The sequence below is a fragment of the Corylus avellana genome, chromosome ca4, assembly GCF_901000735.1.
Source record: "Corylus avellana chromosome ca4, CavTom2PMs-1.0".
In the NCBI taxonomy this organism is placed as follows: Eukaryota; Viridiplantae; Streptophyta; class Magnoliopsida; order Fagales; family Betulaceae; genus Corylus; species Corylus avellana.
In genome coordinates, this window is record NC_081544.1 from 1,145,412 (window position 1) to 1,157,970 (window position 12,559).

The 12,559-nt window shown below is 36.6% G+C and overlaps 2 protein-coding genes across 2 annotated transcripts; one reads left to right on the top strand and one right to left on the bottom strand.

The window, feature by feature from the left end:
* Positions 1-562: 562 nt before the first annotated feature.
* On the top strand, positions 563-3,678 carry LOC132178609 (elongation factor 1-gamma-like). Its single transcript, XM_059591072.1, has 8 exons — positions 563-666; positions 811-855; positions 1,172-1,321; positions 1,425-1,485; positions 1,718-1,770; positions 1,867-1,968; positions 2,241-2,745; positions 3,097-3,678. The coding sequence occupies exons 2-8, from the start codon at positions 847-849 to the stop codon at positions 3,474-3,476; spliced, it is 1,260 nt and encodes a 419-aa protein (XP_059447055.1). The 5' UTR covers positions 563-666; positions 811-846; the 3' UTR covers positions 3,477-3,678.
* A 4,923-nt stretch (positions 3,679-8,601) lies between these two features.
* Positions 8,602-11,046, bottom strand: LOC132177185 (G-type lectin S-receptor-like serine/threonine-protein kinase LECRK3). Its single transcript, XM_059589431.1, has one exon. It carries the CDS (start codon positions 11,044-11,046, stop codon positions 8,602-8,604), a length of 2,445 nt encoding a protein of 814 aa, XP_059445414.1.
* Between the last annotated feature and the right edge of the window lie 1,513 nt (positions 11,047-12,559).

Genomic DNA, 12,559 nt, shown 5'->3' on the forward strand with positions numbered 1-12,559 from the left:
CGTCATGCGCGCCCCGAAGTGATGTATATCATCACTCTGCATCACAATGTCCGATAAAAATAGGACTCGTTTGACAACACTTTTTTAAGATATTTTTTGCTTTTTATAAAGAAAAAAAAATTATTAACAAACAATTCAAAACACAAATCACTTACAAAACACGTGAAACTACTTTTACTTTTATGTCAAATCACAGTCAAAAGATTAAAAGAAAAAAAAAACACAAAATTAGCAAGAGTTGAAGGGTTTGACCGGTTTAATTAAATGAATCGAGTTAAATTTGACATATATAATCTTATTCATGTCTCAGCATGATGTGAATCTGACATGTAATATAAAGACTATTAATTTTTGATATGACTCACGACCCAATATAAAATTAGTAGATTAGAGTTAAAGTAATATATCTCATTTAATTAGATAAATTGAGTTAAATTAAAATATATAATCTTATACTCATATCTCTGGACTAATTAGATCTAAGAGTGTATGCATGTAAGGCTGCTATGGGCTCTATGGCTTATCGAATGAACTGATTGTAGCCCACAGAAGTTGTGGGCTTCAAGTTCTTAAGCTTTTTCGCTCCCTAGAAAAACCCTACTTTTGATTCCCTTTATCTATCGCTCCTTCTATCCCTCACAGCTTCTCTCGGAAGAACGCTTTCTCGTATGTCTCTTTTCTTGTTTTTTTTTGTCGCTTTTTTCAAACACTTGTTCGGCTTCTGAAACTGGTTTTTGTTGAATCGAAACTGTCGCTTTGTGCACTGAATTTTGTTGATTGATTTGTTTTTGCTTTTGTTATTGTGGTCAGATCTCGGATCGGAGCGAAACGTTTTTCCGTGAAGCCATGGCTCTGGTAAGTTCAAATTTTGAATCTGTATTCATTTCTGGGTGTTGTAGCAGTTAGAGATGTGTTTGGTTGCCGAGAAACAGTGTGAAAATAAAATTCTTAATTGCTATCCAGTGATCAGAAAGAAAGTTTGATTGGTTTCAAATTTTGCTTGATTTTTGCTTATTGGAATTGGAATTGGAAATATGGTTTTGGGTTCCTGAATAATTGCACTGCAACTGCATGAACCCCTTTGAATCCACTAATCCATCACTATTGATTCTGAATCGCATGGCTCGAGTGATCTTCCTTTTCTGATAGGTCTGTCTGATCTACGTTGCAGATCCTGCATGCCGGGAGCAAGAACAAAAATGCTTACAAGGCACTCATTGCTGCAGAGTACACCGGTGTGAAAGTGGAGCTGGCCCCAAACTTCGAGATGGGTGTCTCTAATAAGACTCCCGAATTCCTCAAGATGAACCCTATTGGGAAGGTATTCATTCTTCTTTGTTGTGGTATTTATGGTAGTTCATATCTGCTACTTAGTATTTAGTTTGACTGAAGTTTCTATCATCATTAAATCTGTTGTTTTCCAGGTTCCTGTGTTGGAAACACCCGATGGTCCGGTCTTCGAGAGCAATGCTATAGCACGTTATGGTAATACTATAGATTTTCCTTTCCCTTTTAGATTGTTCCTAATTTCGCTTCTTCCAATCGAGGTGGTTGCTTCTCTTGTATACTGTGCATGCGAGCTTTTCTTCTTCAATAAATTATTATTCATAAAAAAAAAAACTATAAATTTTCCTTCCCCGTCCATTAATTCTGGGTTTTTGTGAAGGTTGATACTTTGTTATATTGGAACTTATGGGCTTTTTATTTGTTGCTGCAGTTGCTCGCCTGAAGGCTGACAGTCCTCTATATGGTTCTTCCCTTATTGATTATGTGAGACCCCTGTTGCTACTGTTGCTCTCCCTGTCTCTCTCTGACTCTCTGATTGTGTGTGTGAATTAGGCTCATTTTGGGTGCTTGCATTTTCAGGCTCATACAGAGCAATGGATCGATTTTGCGTCGTTGGAAATTGATGCTAATATTGGGAATTGGCTTAGACCAAGAATGGGACGTGGTGTATACCTTCCTCCGGTATGTCATTATTTCTTCTTCTCTCTTGATTTTATTCTCCTTGATGTAACATCAGGTTGACAGGCGCACATATATGTGTCTCTGTGTGTTCTGCCTGAAAAATCAAAGTGTTCATAATCCTATCAATTTTTTGAACAAGTAATCAAAATATCATTAAAAGCGTGAGACACCACGTACACAGGAAGTATACAAGAGAAAACAATTAAAATATTAATAGTCCTATCATATAATGCTCCATCCGTTTTTTTTTTGCAATTTGTTTTTGCTTGAAGGCCGAGGAAGCTGCAATTTCTGCGTTGAAGAGAGCGCTGGGTGCTCTAAACACTCATCTTGCTTCAAACACATACCTGGTTGGGCATTCTGTGACCCTGGCTGATATCATTCTGACATGCAACTTATACACTGGGTTCAGCCACGGAATGACTAAGAGCTTTACCTCTGAGTTCCCTCATGTTGAGAGATACTTCTGGACCTTGGTTAATCAACCAAATTTCAAGAAGATCGTGGGTGAGGTGAAGCAGACTGAGTCTGTTCCACCTGTTGCAGCTGCAAAGAAGCCTTCTCAGCCAAAAGAATCTGCTAAACCAAAGCCCAAGCAAGAAGCGAAAAAGGAGGAGCCAGCGAAGCCCAAACCAGAAGCTGACGAGGAAGAGGCGGCTCCAAAGCCCAAAGCTAAAAACCCTCTTGACCTGCTGCCCCCAAGTAAGATGATACTTGATGAATGGAAGAGGCTGTACTCAAACACCAAAACCAACTTCCGTGAGGTTGCTATTAAAGGTAATCACCTCTCCTTTTGACTATTTTTGCCATCCTCTGAAGATAGCATCTGTCAATTTTCTAAAAAACTCGGTGATTCAAATGAATGGTTATGTTGTATTCCCTGTGGAGTTATCTTTTGTTAAGGTTAATTTAATGGTTTATATTTACGTTTGGATTATGTTTATGCATGAAATAAAATGACTGGGTTATAGAAATTGTTAGGTTATCTGCACCCAGTTCAAACACCTTGTGGATGCTTTTAGTTTTGTGACCTTGAATACCATTATTAATTGGTCTATTTCTCTATATGAAATGTCATTTGCACTGTGATTAAGTTCCTCTTCATCATTGTTTCATGTTTTTTCGCAGGGTTCTGGGACATGTATGATCCTGAGGGATACTCTCTCTGGTTCTGTGATTACAAGTACAATGATGAGAACACTGTTTCCTTTGTTACACTGAACAAGGTCGGTGGATTTCTTCAGAGGATGGATCTAGCTCGCAAATACGCTTTCGGAAAGATGCTAGTGATCGGTTCCAACCCACCATTCAAGGTGCAGGGGCTGTGGCTTTTCCGTGGGCAAGAAGTACCACAGTTTGTGATTGATGAGTGCTATGACATGGAGCTTTATGACTGGAAGAAGGTGGATCTTTCAGATGAAGCCCAAAAGGAGCGTGTCAATCAAATGATTGAAGATCATGAGCCTTTCGAGGGAGAGCCTCTTTTGGATGCCAAGTGCTTCAAGTGAATGGCCCCAATTCCTGGCTAAAAAGTTGTGTTTTTATTGTCTCCTTTTTGTGGTAGAGTTTTTTCTTTGTGCTTGTTTTAACAGACTGAACCCTAGCCTTTTTGTTCTTGAGTGACCCGGTATCATTTATAGTCTTGTTTCTGCTTGTTTATGTCGGGTATGATTTAGACGCCTATATAATAGAATCTTTTTGCATTAGATATTTGCTTGTGTGTCGATAGTATGCAAATATTGAACCAAAAGGAGTTTGAAGTTGGCCTCCTTTTTTGAGTAATGGGTGTTGTTGATTTACTGTTTAAACTCAAGTTGCACAAAAATGTTTATGGGTCCAATATGCATCATATATTGGTCTCCTTGTAATCTTAAAGTGAACTGAGCTTCTAGCACAAGAGGCAGCATTTTTATGGTGGGAGATTATAATGCTGGGATTCAAATGCAGACATTGCAAAAAGAATGCAGTTTAGTGCTATCTGCTTCAAATACTTGTTCAGATTGAAACTCCAATATGTGTTGGTCCTATGATAGTACTTGCAATAATTGACACTTTAAAATTTGCATATTTGCCAGCATCGGAATTTAAGGTGGGGCTTAGCTCCAGGTCTTTGATTCTGATCCTAGCTTCAGATGCTGCCTCTAATTCTTTTTTTATTTATTTTTAATGGAGGCTGATTCAATGGTTGATTGGCCATGTCAAAGAATATGATAAAAGACAATAATGTAAGGACAGTAAATTGGTACCAAACTATTTTCTTGCCCCTTACTTCCCATACAAAAATCAATAAGGTGTGAAAATTAATACGAATGGGACAATTATATTAAAAAATAAATTTTTTTTTTTAAAAAAAAAATAAAAAAATAAAAATATAAAAAGGAAAAGCAGATTTTCACATGTATAGCATAATGGCAGAAGTTATTTAGAGGAAAGCTTTATCCCTCTATCTTCTTTAAAAAATAAAAAATAAAAAAATAAGGTCGTCTCAAACAAAATAATTTACAAAAATAATAATAATAATAATAATAATAATAATTGCACTTATTTATTACATACATAAGCTAATGTAACATGTTTTAAGTAACTTTTTATATATTAGTATTTGACACGATAAGCTATTTAAAACGAGTACTGCTTGACTTTTAAAATTATCATTAAATCAAAATTTAATATAATTTTAAAAGTTATATCAATTTTTTAAAAAGATAAAAAGATGATTCCTAACATTACTCATTTAAAACAAGTACGGTATAGTAAGTTCGGTGTGACATTGGTAACATGAGCGTAAATAAATGATTGTAAAAAATAATATTATAAAAAAATAAAAATAAATAAATAACCTTTTTTTCTTGCATTTTGCTAAAAAAAGAAAAGAAAATAAGTATTCGAAAAAGAGAATAAAAAAACCCAAAAAAATGTTTGTTACAAAAAAAGAAAAAGTAATCAATTTTTAATCTTTAAAAACGGCAGCGTAGCGTAGTTGCCGAGAAATACCAAGAGAGAATGAAATTTCAAAACGCATAATCGTTGCGTTTTGCGTTCATTGTTCGCCTCGCTTTCTCCAACAATTCGTTTCAGGTTCGTCTCTCAGATCTCTAACCCTTCTTTTTCCTTTCTTTTTAGCAAAACTTGATTGAAAATCTTTGATCATATAATTTGAGATAAAAACCATGATTAATCTTGTTTATATTTGTCTCTGATTCACATCCCGTTGTAAATTCGTTTTCAATTTCAAGATTTTTCATGCTTTATTCCAACAAAATGAATGTGCTTCAAAACCTTTTTCTTTATGTTTCTTGCATTAACAAATAATACAAACCCACCTCAAATTTTATTTTATTTTTTATTATTTCAGTTTTGTTCATGCAAAAATTGATTTTTTTTTTTTTTTTTTTTTTTGGTGTTTAATTGTAATTTCAAATTTGTGGTTTAAACAAAAAGGAAGTTGTCTTTTGGGTTGTACTGCTTTTGTAGCGTTAAAAGTAGCCAAATTGGGATTTCTTTTACAGCTGAAAAAGAGTTACAAAGGCTTGTATTTTGTTTTAATTCTTCGCGATTCGCTTATTTTGATTGCCGCAAAATCAAGACATGTGGGATCATTGGCATTGAAAGTATTCAATTCTACATTGTGTGTGCGGTTAATATTTTGATGGTGTAAATAAAGGAATAGGATCCTCTAGATTTTCTATAGTAACTCCATGATGGAGTTTAGGATATGAGCTTATTAATGGTGACCTATGGCTATGTTGACAGACTCTATTTCAGGCATTATCTTTGCCGTAGAAATTTTCTCCCCCAGCAAAATCAGTGCATATATGCAATGAACATTGATTTTTTTTTTTTTTTTTTTTTATGTGGTCTTCATTGGTGTTTTAATGATACTGAACTTAAAAGCTGATGAATCTTTGTCTTCAGCAACTGCTGATTGGTTTTTTTTTTTTTTTTTGGTTGGGTTTTTTCAGGGTTTACTGATGACTCACCGAATACTTAAAGATGATACAAAGACTGATACTCATGCTACTTCCAGTAGCAACACTGGATCTATTGTACTCATTGTAATCCTTGTGCTCGTGGTCCTTGGGCTGGTCTCTTTCTTCCTCTTCAAGTTGTGGCGGAAGAAGAAGAGAGAAGAGCAGTATGCACGCCTTCTGAAGCTGTTTGAACAGGATGATGAGCTTGAACTTGAACTTGGTCTTCGGGATTGACCTTATACCTTACAATTTTAACTTCATTATAGTTGAGGTGCTTCTCCCATCTATACTTTACTGTTGGCATAAAGACAGGCTTTTGTTATTGTAGGGGTAGAGTTATGGTTATCTTAGAAGGTAACTACAAGTGGGTCTCTTTTCATTGTAAGCTTTGTCTTTAAATACTGTTGGCTATCAACAAAATTCATCGATTACCTTGTTCGTCCAAACTTTATGTTTGATTAAGAGGTTGGAGCTCCTCAAATTGCTCTAAGGAAGGAGGCTTAGGATTCCTCAAAAATCCTCCCGCTAGGGTTGTTCTTTCTTAATATTTCCAAAATAGGAAACAAGAGGAAGAACGATCCTGGTATTTTCCCTGTGCAGAAAACCGCTACACGTTCTGTTTCTAAGGAACGTAACAGTAGAGGCAACTGGCACACTGCTTTTTTTTTTCTCTATGTCTGTAAATCTTGTGTGTTACTCTTTTAGCAGTAGAATTTCCCTCTTGTCCCCTCTAGACATGTTGAAGCTTTATGGTTAATGGGACTCATCGTAAACATTTGTTTTGTACTTGTTGAGATACAAAATTAGATACATTATCGTCATTGATGTTGACCTCTCTTGGAGTTGGGTGTTTTTTTCACGAGCTTGTGGTACTGAGTTTTGTTGTTCTTACTTTTAGCAGTACTATGTAGGTGTTGTCATTTAAGTTCTTAGAGATCTTGGTTCCACAATTTCTGATTTTCCATTTTATTAGTTGCATTTTACATTGTAATCTGGTCTTTCATTGATCATCTTAATAATTGTTGACAAAATCATTTCTATTGGGATTTTTGGGCAGGCTTAAAATGCTTTCACTATGAGGAATACTTGCTCCTTCAGTAGCCAGGATTGGGATGTGATAGCTTCCTATGAGCCATGAGGTGAGAGAATCATTTCTGTCATAATTGTAATATTTGTGATGATCTATGTAATTGATTGTTATTTTTTTTGTACAAGACTTCTGTCTGTGTTAGATAAGAGAGGTAATACGGTTTTGTAAGAAATGCTTGGAGGTCTTAGTCAAAAGGTTGTAAAAATAACCTCAAATTATTCATAAAGTTGTTACAATGTTTTTCCTTTTTGTGATGAATGTAGCCATTTTTTATGGTGGCCTTGTTCCAGATGTTGGGTGAAAGAGTATGCACACATGTGGCATGCCAATTAAAGACATGTTATCTTGGAATTCTATGATTACATTTATGTTCCCATTGGGGAGGTTGGATCTCATTGATGTGTTTCTGAGACATCAAGGTTGGTCTCATTTGGATTCTTGGTGTAGCTCTGGAAAACAAGTCATTTTTGGGCAGATTGGTGAGAGGAGAGATAATTGGGGAGCGGTGGAGCCCTTTTTTGGAGAAGGGAGCGCAGGAGGCTACTAGGGGTGGAGGGGAGAAAGAGAGTAAGAACTTAAAAAGTGATGTGGTGTGCAATGTGGTGACTTTGCTTGCCACATCAGCAATTCTATTTATAATTTATAAAATGGCAGTTTTCCTCCAAATTGGTGACTCTGGCATACACATGAGAATTACATGTTCTAAGGACATATGTCAATTTAATAGGCTAAGTTTGAGAAATTTCCTTTAATCCAATTTGGAGGAAAAATTTGTTCCTAACATCTCCAATCAAATGAACAGAATGACTAAATTTAGAAGACAAAATTTGTATATATATGTATATATATTTGGTGCAGGGCAAGAAGCAATTGAGAAGAAAGTTTGAAGAGAGAGAAGTTGAGAAGAGAAGTAAGAAATAAGAAAGAGGAAGACGACAACAATCAATTGTTTCTTTGTTCATAAAAACTAATTATCACATTTCAATATTAAGCTTAAATAGACTAGGAGGGATTAAACACTAACCCTAACTTTAGTGATACGTGGGCTACTAAAATGACATAAAGCTCAAATTCAGAAAAATTAACATAACGAGTCTAAAAAACAAAATAACAAAACAAATAAAAATGCAGAAAATAACAGAAGTGCCATTAATAATATCTTTAGCTCTCAATCACCCAACCACAATGTCATAGTGGTCATCTCTCGGCCCTGACGTCCATACACAAGCATTAAGCCACTTACTTGGTCGTCTTCGATCAATACCAAGAATGACACAAAACATGAGAGAGAAAATGAAAAATAAAAGGGGAAGAAGCATGGAAGAGCGAGCAGGGAAATGATTAAACCTTAAACTCTAATATCATGTTGTAGTAGCGTTTGTATGGAAAGAAAAGAGGAGGTTTACATTCATTTACCGTAGCCAACCTCACACATCTTATTATATAAGTTTTAAAAAATATTACAATAACCAGAATACCCATAAACCCTAACAAATTCTTCTAAAACAACTACAAACCAAGAATGTTGTATCTATAACAAGTTGTCACGTATCACCTATGGGGCACAAAAACTCAAATGTCAGTAATTATGGGCGGAGGAGAAGTATACAATGAAGGGCGTGGGGGCACATGAACATCAACCACCCCCTCAAGCATGTGTGTAACCTTTTTCATCGTGGGTCGTAACGAAGGATCCTCTTGAATGCACCAAATTGCCACAATAACTAGCCTCTCTAGCCTCTTCATGTCATTCCTTGCCTCCTCATCGTTTTCCACCAACTTTTCTAGTCTTTTTTCAATGTAGCAGTCATAAGCCCAATCTATCAATGCCTCCTCTTCGTCTCCCATTGCAAATGATACACTAGACTTGCAGCAAATGATCTCAAGCAACATCACACCAAAGCTGTAAACATCAACCTTAACCGAAATGGATGCTTTACTGAACCATTCTGGTGCAAAGTACCCAATAGTCCCTCTTCTTTGTGTATGTGTTCCAGTTTGGTCGGCCAACAGAAGCTTTGCCAATCCAAAATCAGAAATCCTAGGAGTGAAATACTCATCCAAGAGTATGTTTTGAGGCTTTATGTCACAGTGGATGATCTGGGTGCTGCACTCTTCATGCAAGTACATCAAACCTCTTGCAATTCCAAAAGCAATCTGCACTCTTTGGTTCCAATGAGGTCTGGATATCCCGAAAAGAAAGCTAGCTAGAGAGCCATTGCCCATGTACTCGTACACCAGAAGCCGATGCTCCCCCTCATCACAATAGCCAAGCAACCGGACTAAATTCTTGTGGTGGGTCTGGCATATCACGCTCACCTCTGTTTTGAACTCCTTCTCCCCTTCGCCTGCAACTTTTTCTAACTTCTTGATTGCGACAAATCTCTTCGGATCTGATGCGATGACCCCTTTGTAAACCGTTCCGAAAGCTCCTCTACCCAATGTTTGCTTGAACCCACCAGTTGCTTTATCAAGCTCTTCATATGTATAGCTTCTCATGTTTGTGGCAGATGTGGTTGCATTTCTTGCCCAATTCAGCTTTATACGGTACAAGTAGAAAAGAGCTGCAGAAATAGCTATCAAGAGAAGGATATTGAGGAAAGTGGAGCTGCCAAGGAGTAGTGCCAAGACAAGCACCAGATTCGACTTGTCTTTCTTTTTTGTAACACTACTACCTTTAGCTTTAGGTACCTTGAGGAGAAATATTTTGGTGATATTTGGGCTGCTTCTTCCATTGGACATTGGAAACTTCTTACTCCAACAAAGCCCACCTTCTTCTTCATGCACGGCTGCTGAACAGAAGCAATCATCGAGGCATAGTTGTTGACACCTCGCCCTGTCAACCCCATGGCCTTCATGAAGATCGTAATCAGAGAGCGGCCAGTCGACGTTGTCAAGTTCTATAAAATCTACTTGCTCTTTCTCTGCTTCCCATCCATTAGGCTGGCAGCTGGGCAGAGGAAAATCTGGTTTGCAGCCTTTTGAGGGGTCAGATGGGTTCAGAAAAGAGAATCTATCAGGACAGCGGCAAAATGCCGGGCCTTTACTGATTTTTTCACAAATGCTGTTATACCCACACCACCCAACGCCATTATGATTATTGACGCCTGTCATACAAATATCATCAGGAATCTCTTGCACGTCACGCCAGGAACTGCAGCTTCCATCACCTGCCTTGTTCTCATTTCTGAGGTGTTTGGATAATTTGAAAACTCCATTTTGATCGAGTCTGGCAATATGGTAATACTTTTGGCTTGAACCTGGGTCTTCTCTGGTAAGGCTGTATTTGGCAGATGTGTTCGAATCTTTGATGTAAATTTCGCCGGCCTCATCAAACACCAACTGTGATTTCCAGTTCATTGTCATGGTAGCCCAATAAGGGCTACGAAAATTTCCAGATGCAAGATTGAGCACAAGATTGCCGTCCACCTGCAAACAGAGCTCGAAGCCCCCATCGGCATAATCTGTCTCGGACTGTCGAGCCCTGAGGGTGCTAGGCATGCCCAGAATCTGACCTGGCAAAATTGTGTCAGTGGGCTCTTTGAAGCTCTCCCATATGGGACTATAATTCTCGTCTAGAATCACAAAGTTCCCATTGTCCAGCATAGCTGCACATGTGGATTTGCTTCCATTCGTTTTAGGCTTCCATAACGTGTTGCCTTGAGGATCATCGAGCACAAACTCACCATTGCTTGTCAGCTTAAATTGAGAAGATGGGGGTGCTGGTTTATTGCCTTTTGCAGACCAAACTATTGTTTGATCTTTTATTTTATCAAACCAGACAGCAAGCAAGAAGTGTTTCTCATTGCTTATATCAACAGAACGGAATCCCAAAGCAAATTCACCTGAAGGCGACAGCCATGGTGGAGATTCATCCTGTGCACTTAGTGCAGGGGATTTCAGCCATGTTTGACAGTCGTCTTTGGTGAAGGTGAAAACAGTGGGAAGAAGAGGAAGAAGAAGTAGAAGTAGAAGCAAGAGATAACAAAAATGAAGACTACTAGTTGGAGAAGTCATTGCATGAATGTTGTGGGTTTATGATTGAGAAAATAACCCAGAACAGTATTTATAGAAGGAATTGTTTGGCAGGTTTTAGACTTACTTTTCCAGGCAATGTGATAGAAATTTCTAAGAACTTGATCTTCATGTTCTAATTTTTTTTTTCAGATATTTGAATACTTTGACTTGTTAGAAAAAGTCTAACCAATAAAAGGAAAAATCCAATTTAGTCCCTAGGTTCTTATGCAATTTCAGTTTAATCTTTGGGTTTCTAATTTTGGCAACTAGTTCTTTAGGTTTTCCAATGGTTTCAAATAGGTCGTTACATCAACTTCTTGTCCAATTAATTAATAATAAATCATGTCAAACCAATTAATTGATGTCATGTGACAATTTTTTAAAAACTTCATATATGTACTAATTATACCCTTAATAAAAATTAAAGAGAGAGAGGCGGCCACCCTCCGTAAGGGGAGGCTACCAGCCTACCCCTCTGCACCAAGTCCCCCTCGTTTAATTATTTGTTAAGGGTATATTTATAATTTAAAGTAAAATATCATAAAGTATGCACAATTGACACATGATGTGTCGAATGAGAGTCATGTGAAACTCTAGTTGATTAGTCTGACATGACATACTCTTAATTAATTAGACGATAAGTTGATGAAGAGATCTATTTGAAATTGAAAGAATATCTAAGAACCTAATTCTTAAAATTAAAAACTTTAAGGATTGAATTGAAACCGAGTATAAATCTAAGGGCTAAATTTGATTTTTCTCCAAATAACTTACTTGACCACCCATTAATCTACAATATTCTATTGCGTGCCTTTTGACTTTTCCATATGTCTTGATTTTTCTGATTGCCTTGTGCCAAGTTTTCTACCTTCACATTTCCCCACCACAGAACACATTAATATGCACCTTCACAAGTTTGGACCGTTTCAATATGCAAAGCTATTTCTACACATATTTTGACCGAGTTTGGAGAAGTGATCCCTTCATCCATGAATTCCGACTTTTTCCGATTTGCACATGTTGGAATTGAGTCCTGCCATGCGGCTGCCTTTTGCGTCGGACATATATTAAAAAAAGTTATTTTTTTAGTTAAATTTTTATGAGTTAATATTTAATTTTTAATGTCACAAAATTTATTTTTGGATTCAAAACTAAAATTTAGAAGTGGAAGGCTAATCCTTTAGGGATTGTATCACCCAAAAGGGATTCGATCAGCCTAAATTTGATGCTAATGCCTCAATTTTGGTGCTAATATCTCAAATTTAATGCTAATACCTCAAATTTGAATTTTTCTTTAATATTTCTTTTCTTCAATTTTTTTTTAAAAAAAATAGCAAAATATCTAACGCTTGACTGCTTCAATTTTGCGGCTAGAAATCTCTACTCCAATTTTTTTTTTTTTTATTTAAAAAAAAAAAAAAAAAAAAAAAAAAATCTTGACCAGTCAAACTTTAAATACCTCTATGGAAAAAAACAAAATCAATACTTCCTTTAAATCCGTCAATCCCAATTA

Excerpts from the sequence above, each read along its gene's own strand:
- LOC132178609 (XM_059591072.1), top strand. Across the intron at positions 1,322-1,424 it reads AGATGAACCCTATTGGGAAG|GTTCCTGTGTTGGAAACACC; the intron begins GTATTCATTCTT and ends GTTGTTTTCCAG. Across the intron at positions 1,771-1,866 it reads GTTCTTCCCTTATTGATTAT|GCTCATACAGAGCAATGGAT; the intron begins GTGAGACCCCTG and ends TTGCATTTTCAG.
- LOC132177185 (XM_059589431.1), bottom strand. The coding sequence starts at position 11,046 with ATGACTTCTCCAACTAGTAGTCTTCATTTTTGTTATCTCTTGCTTCTA.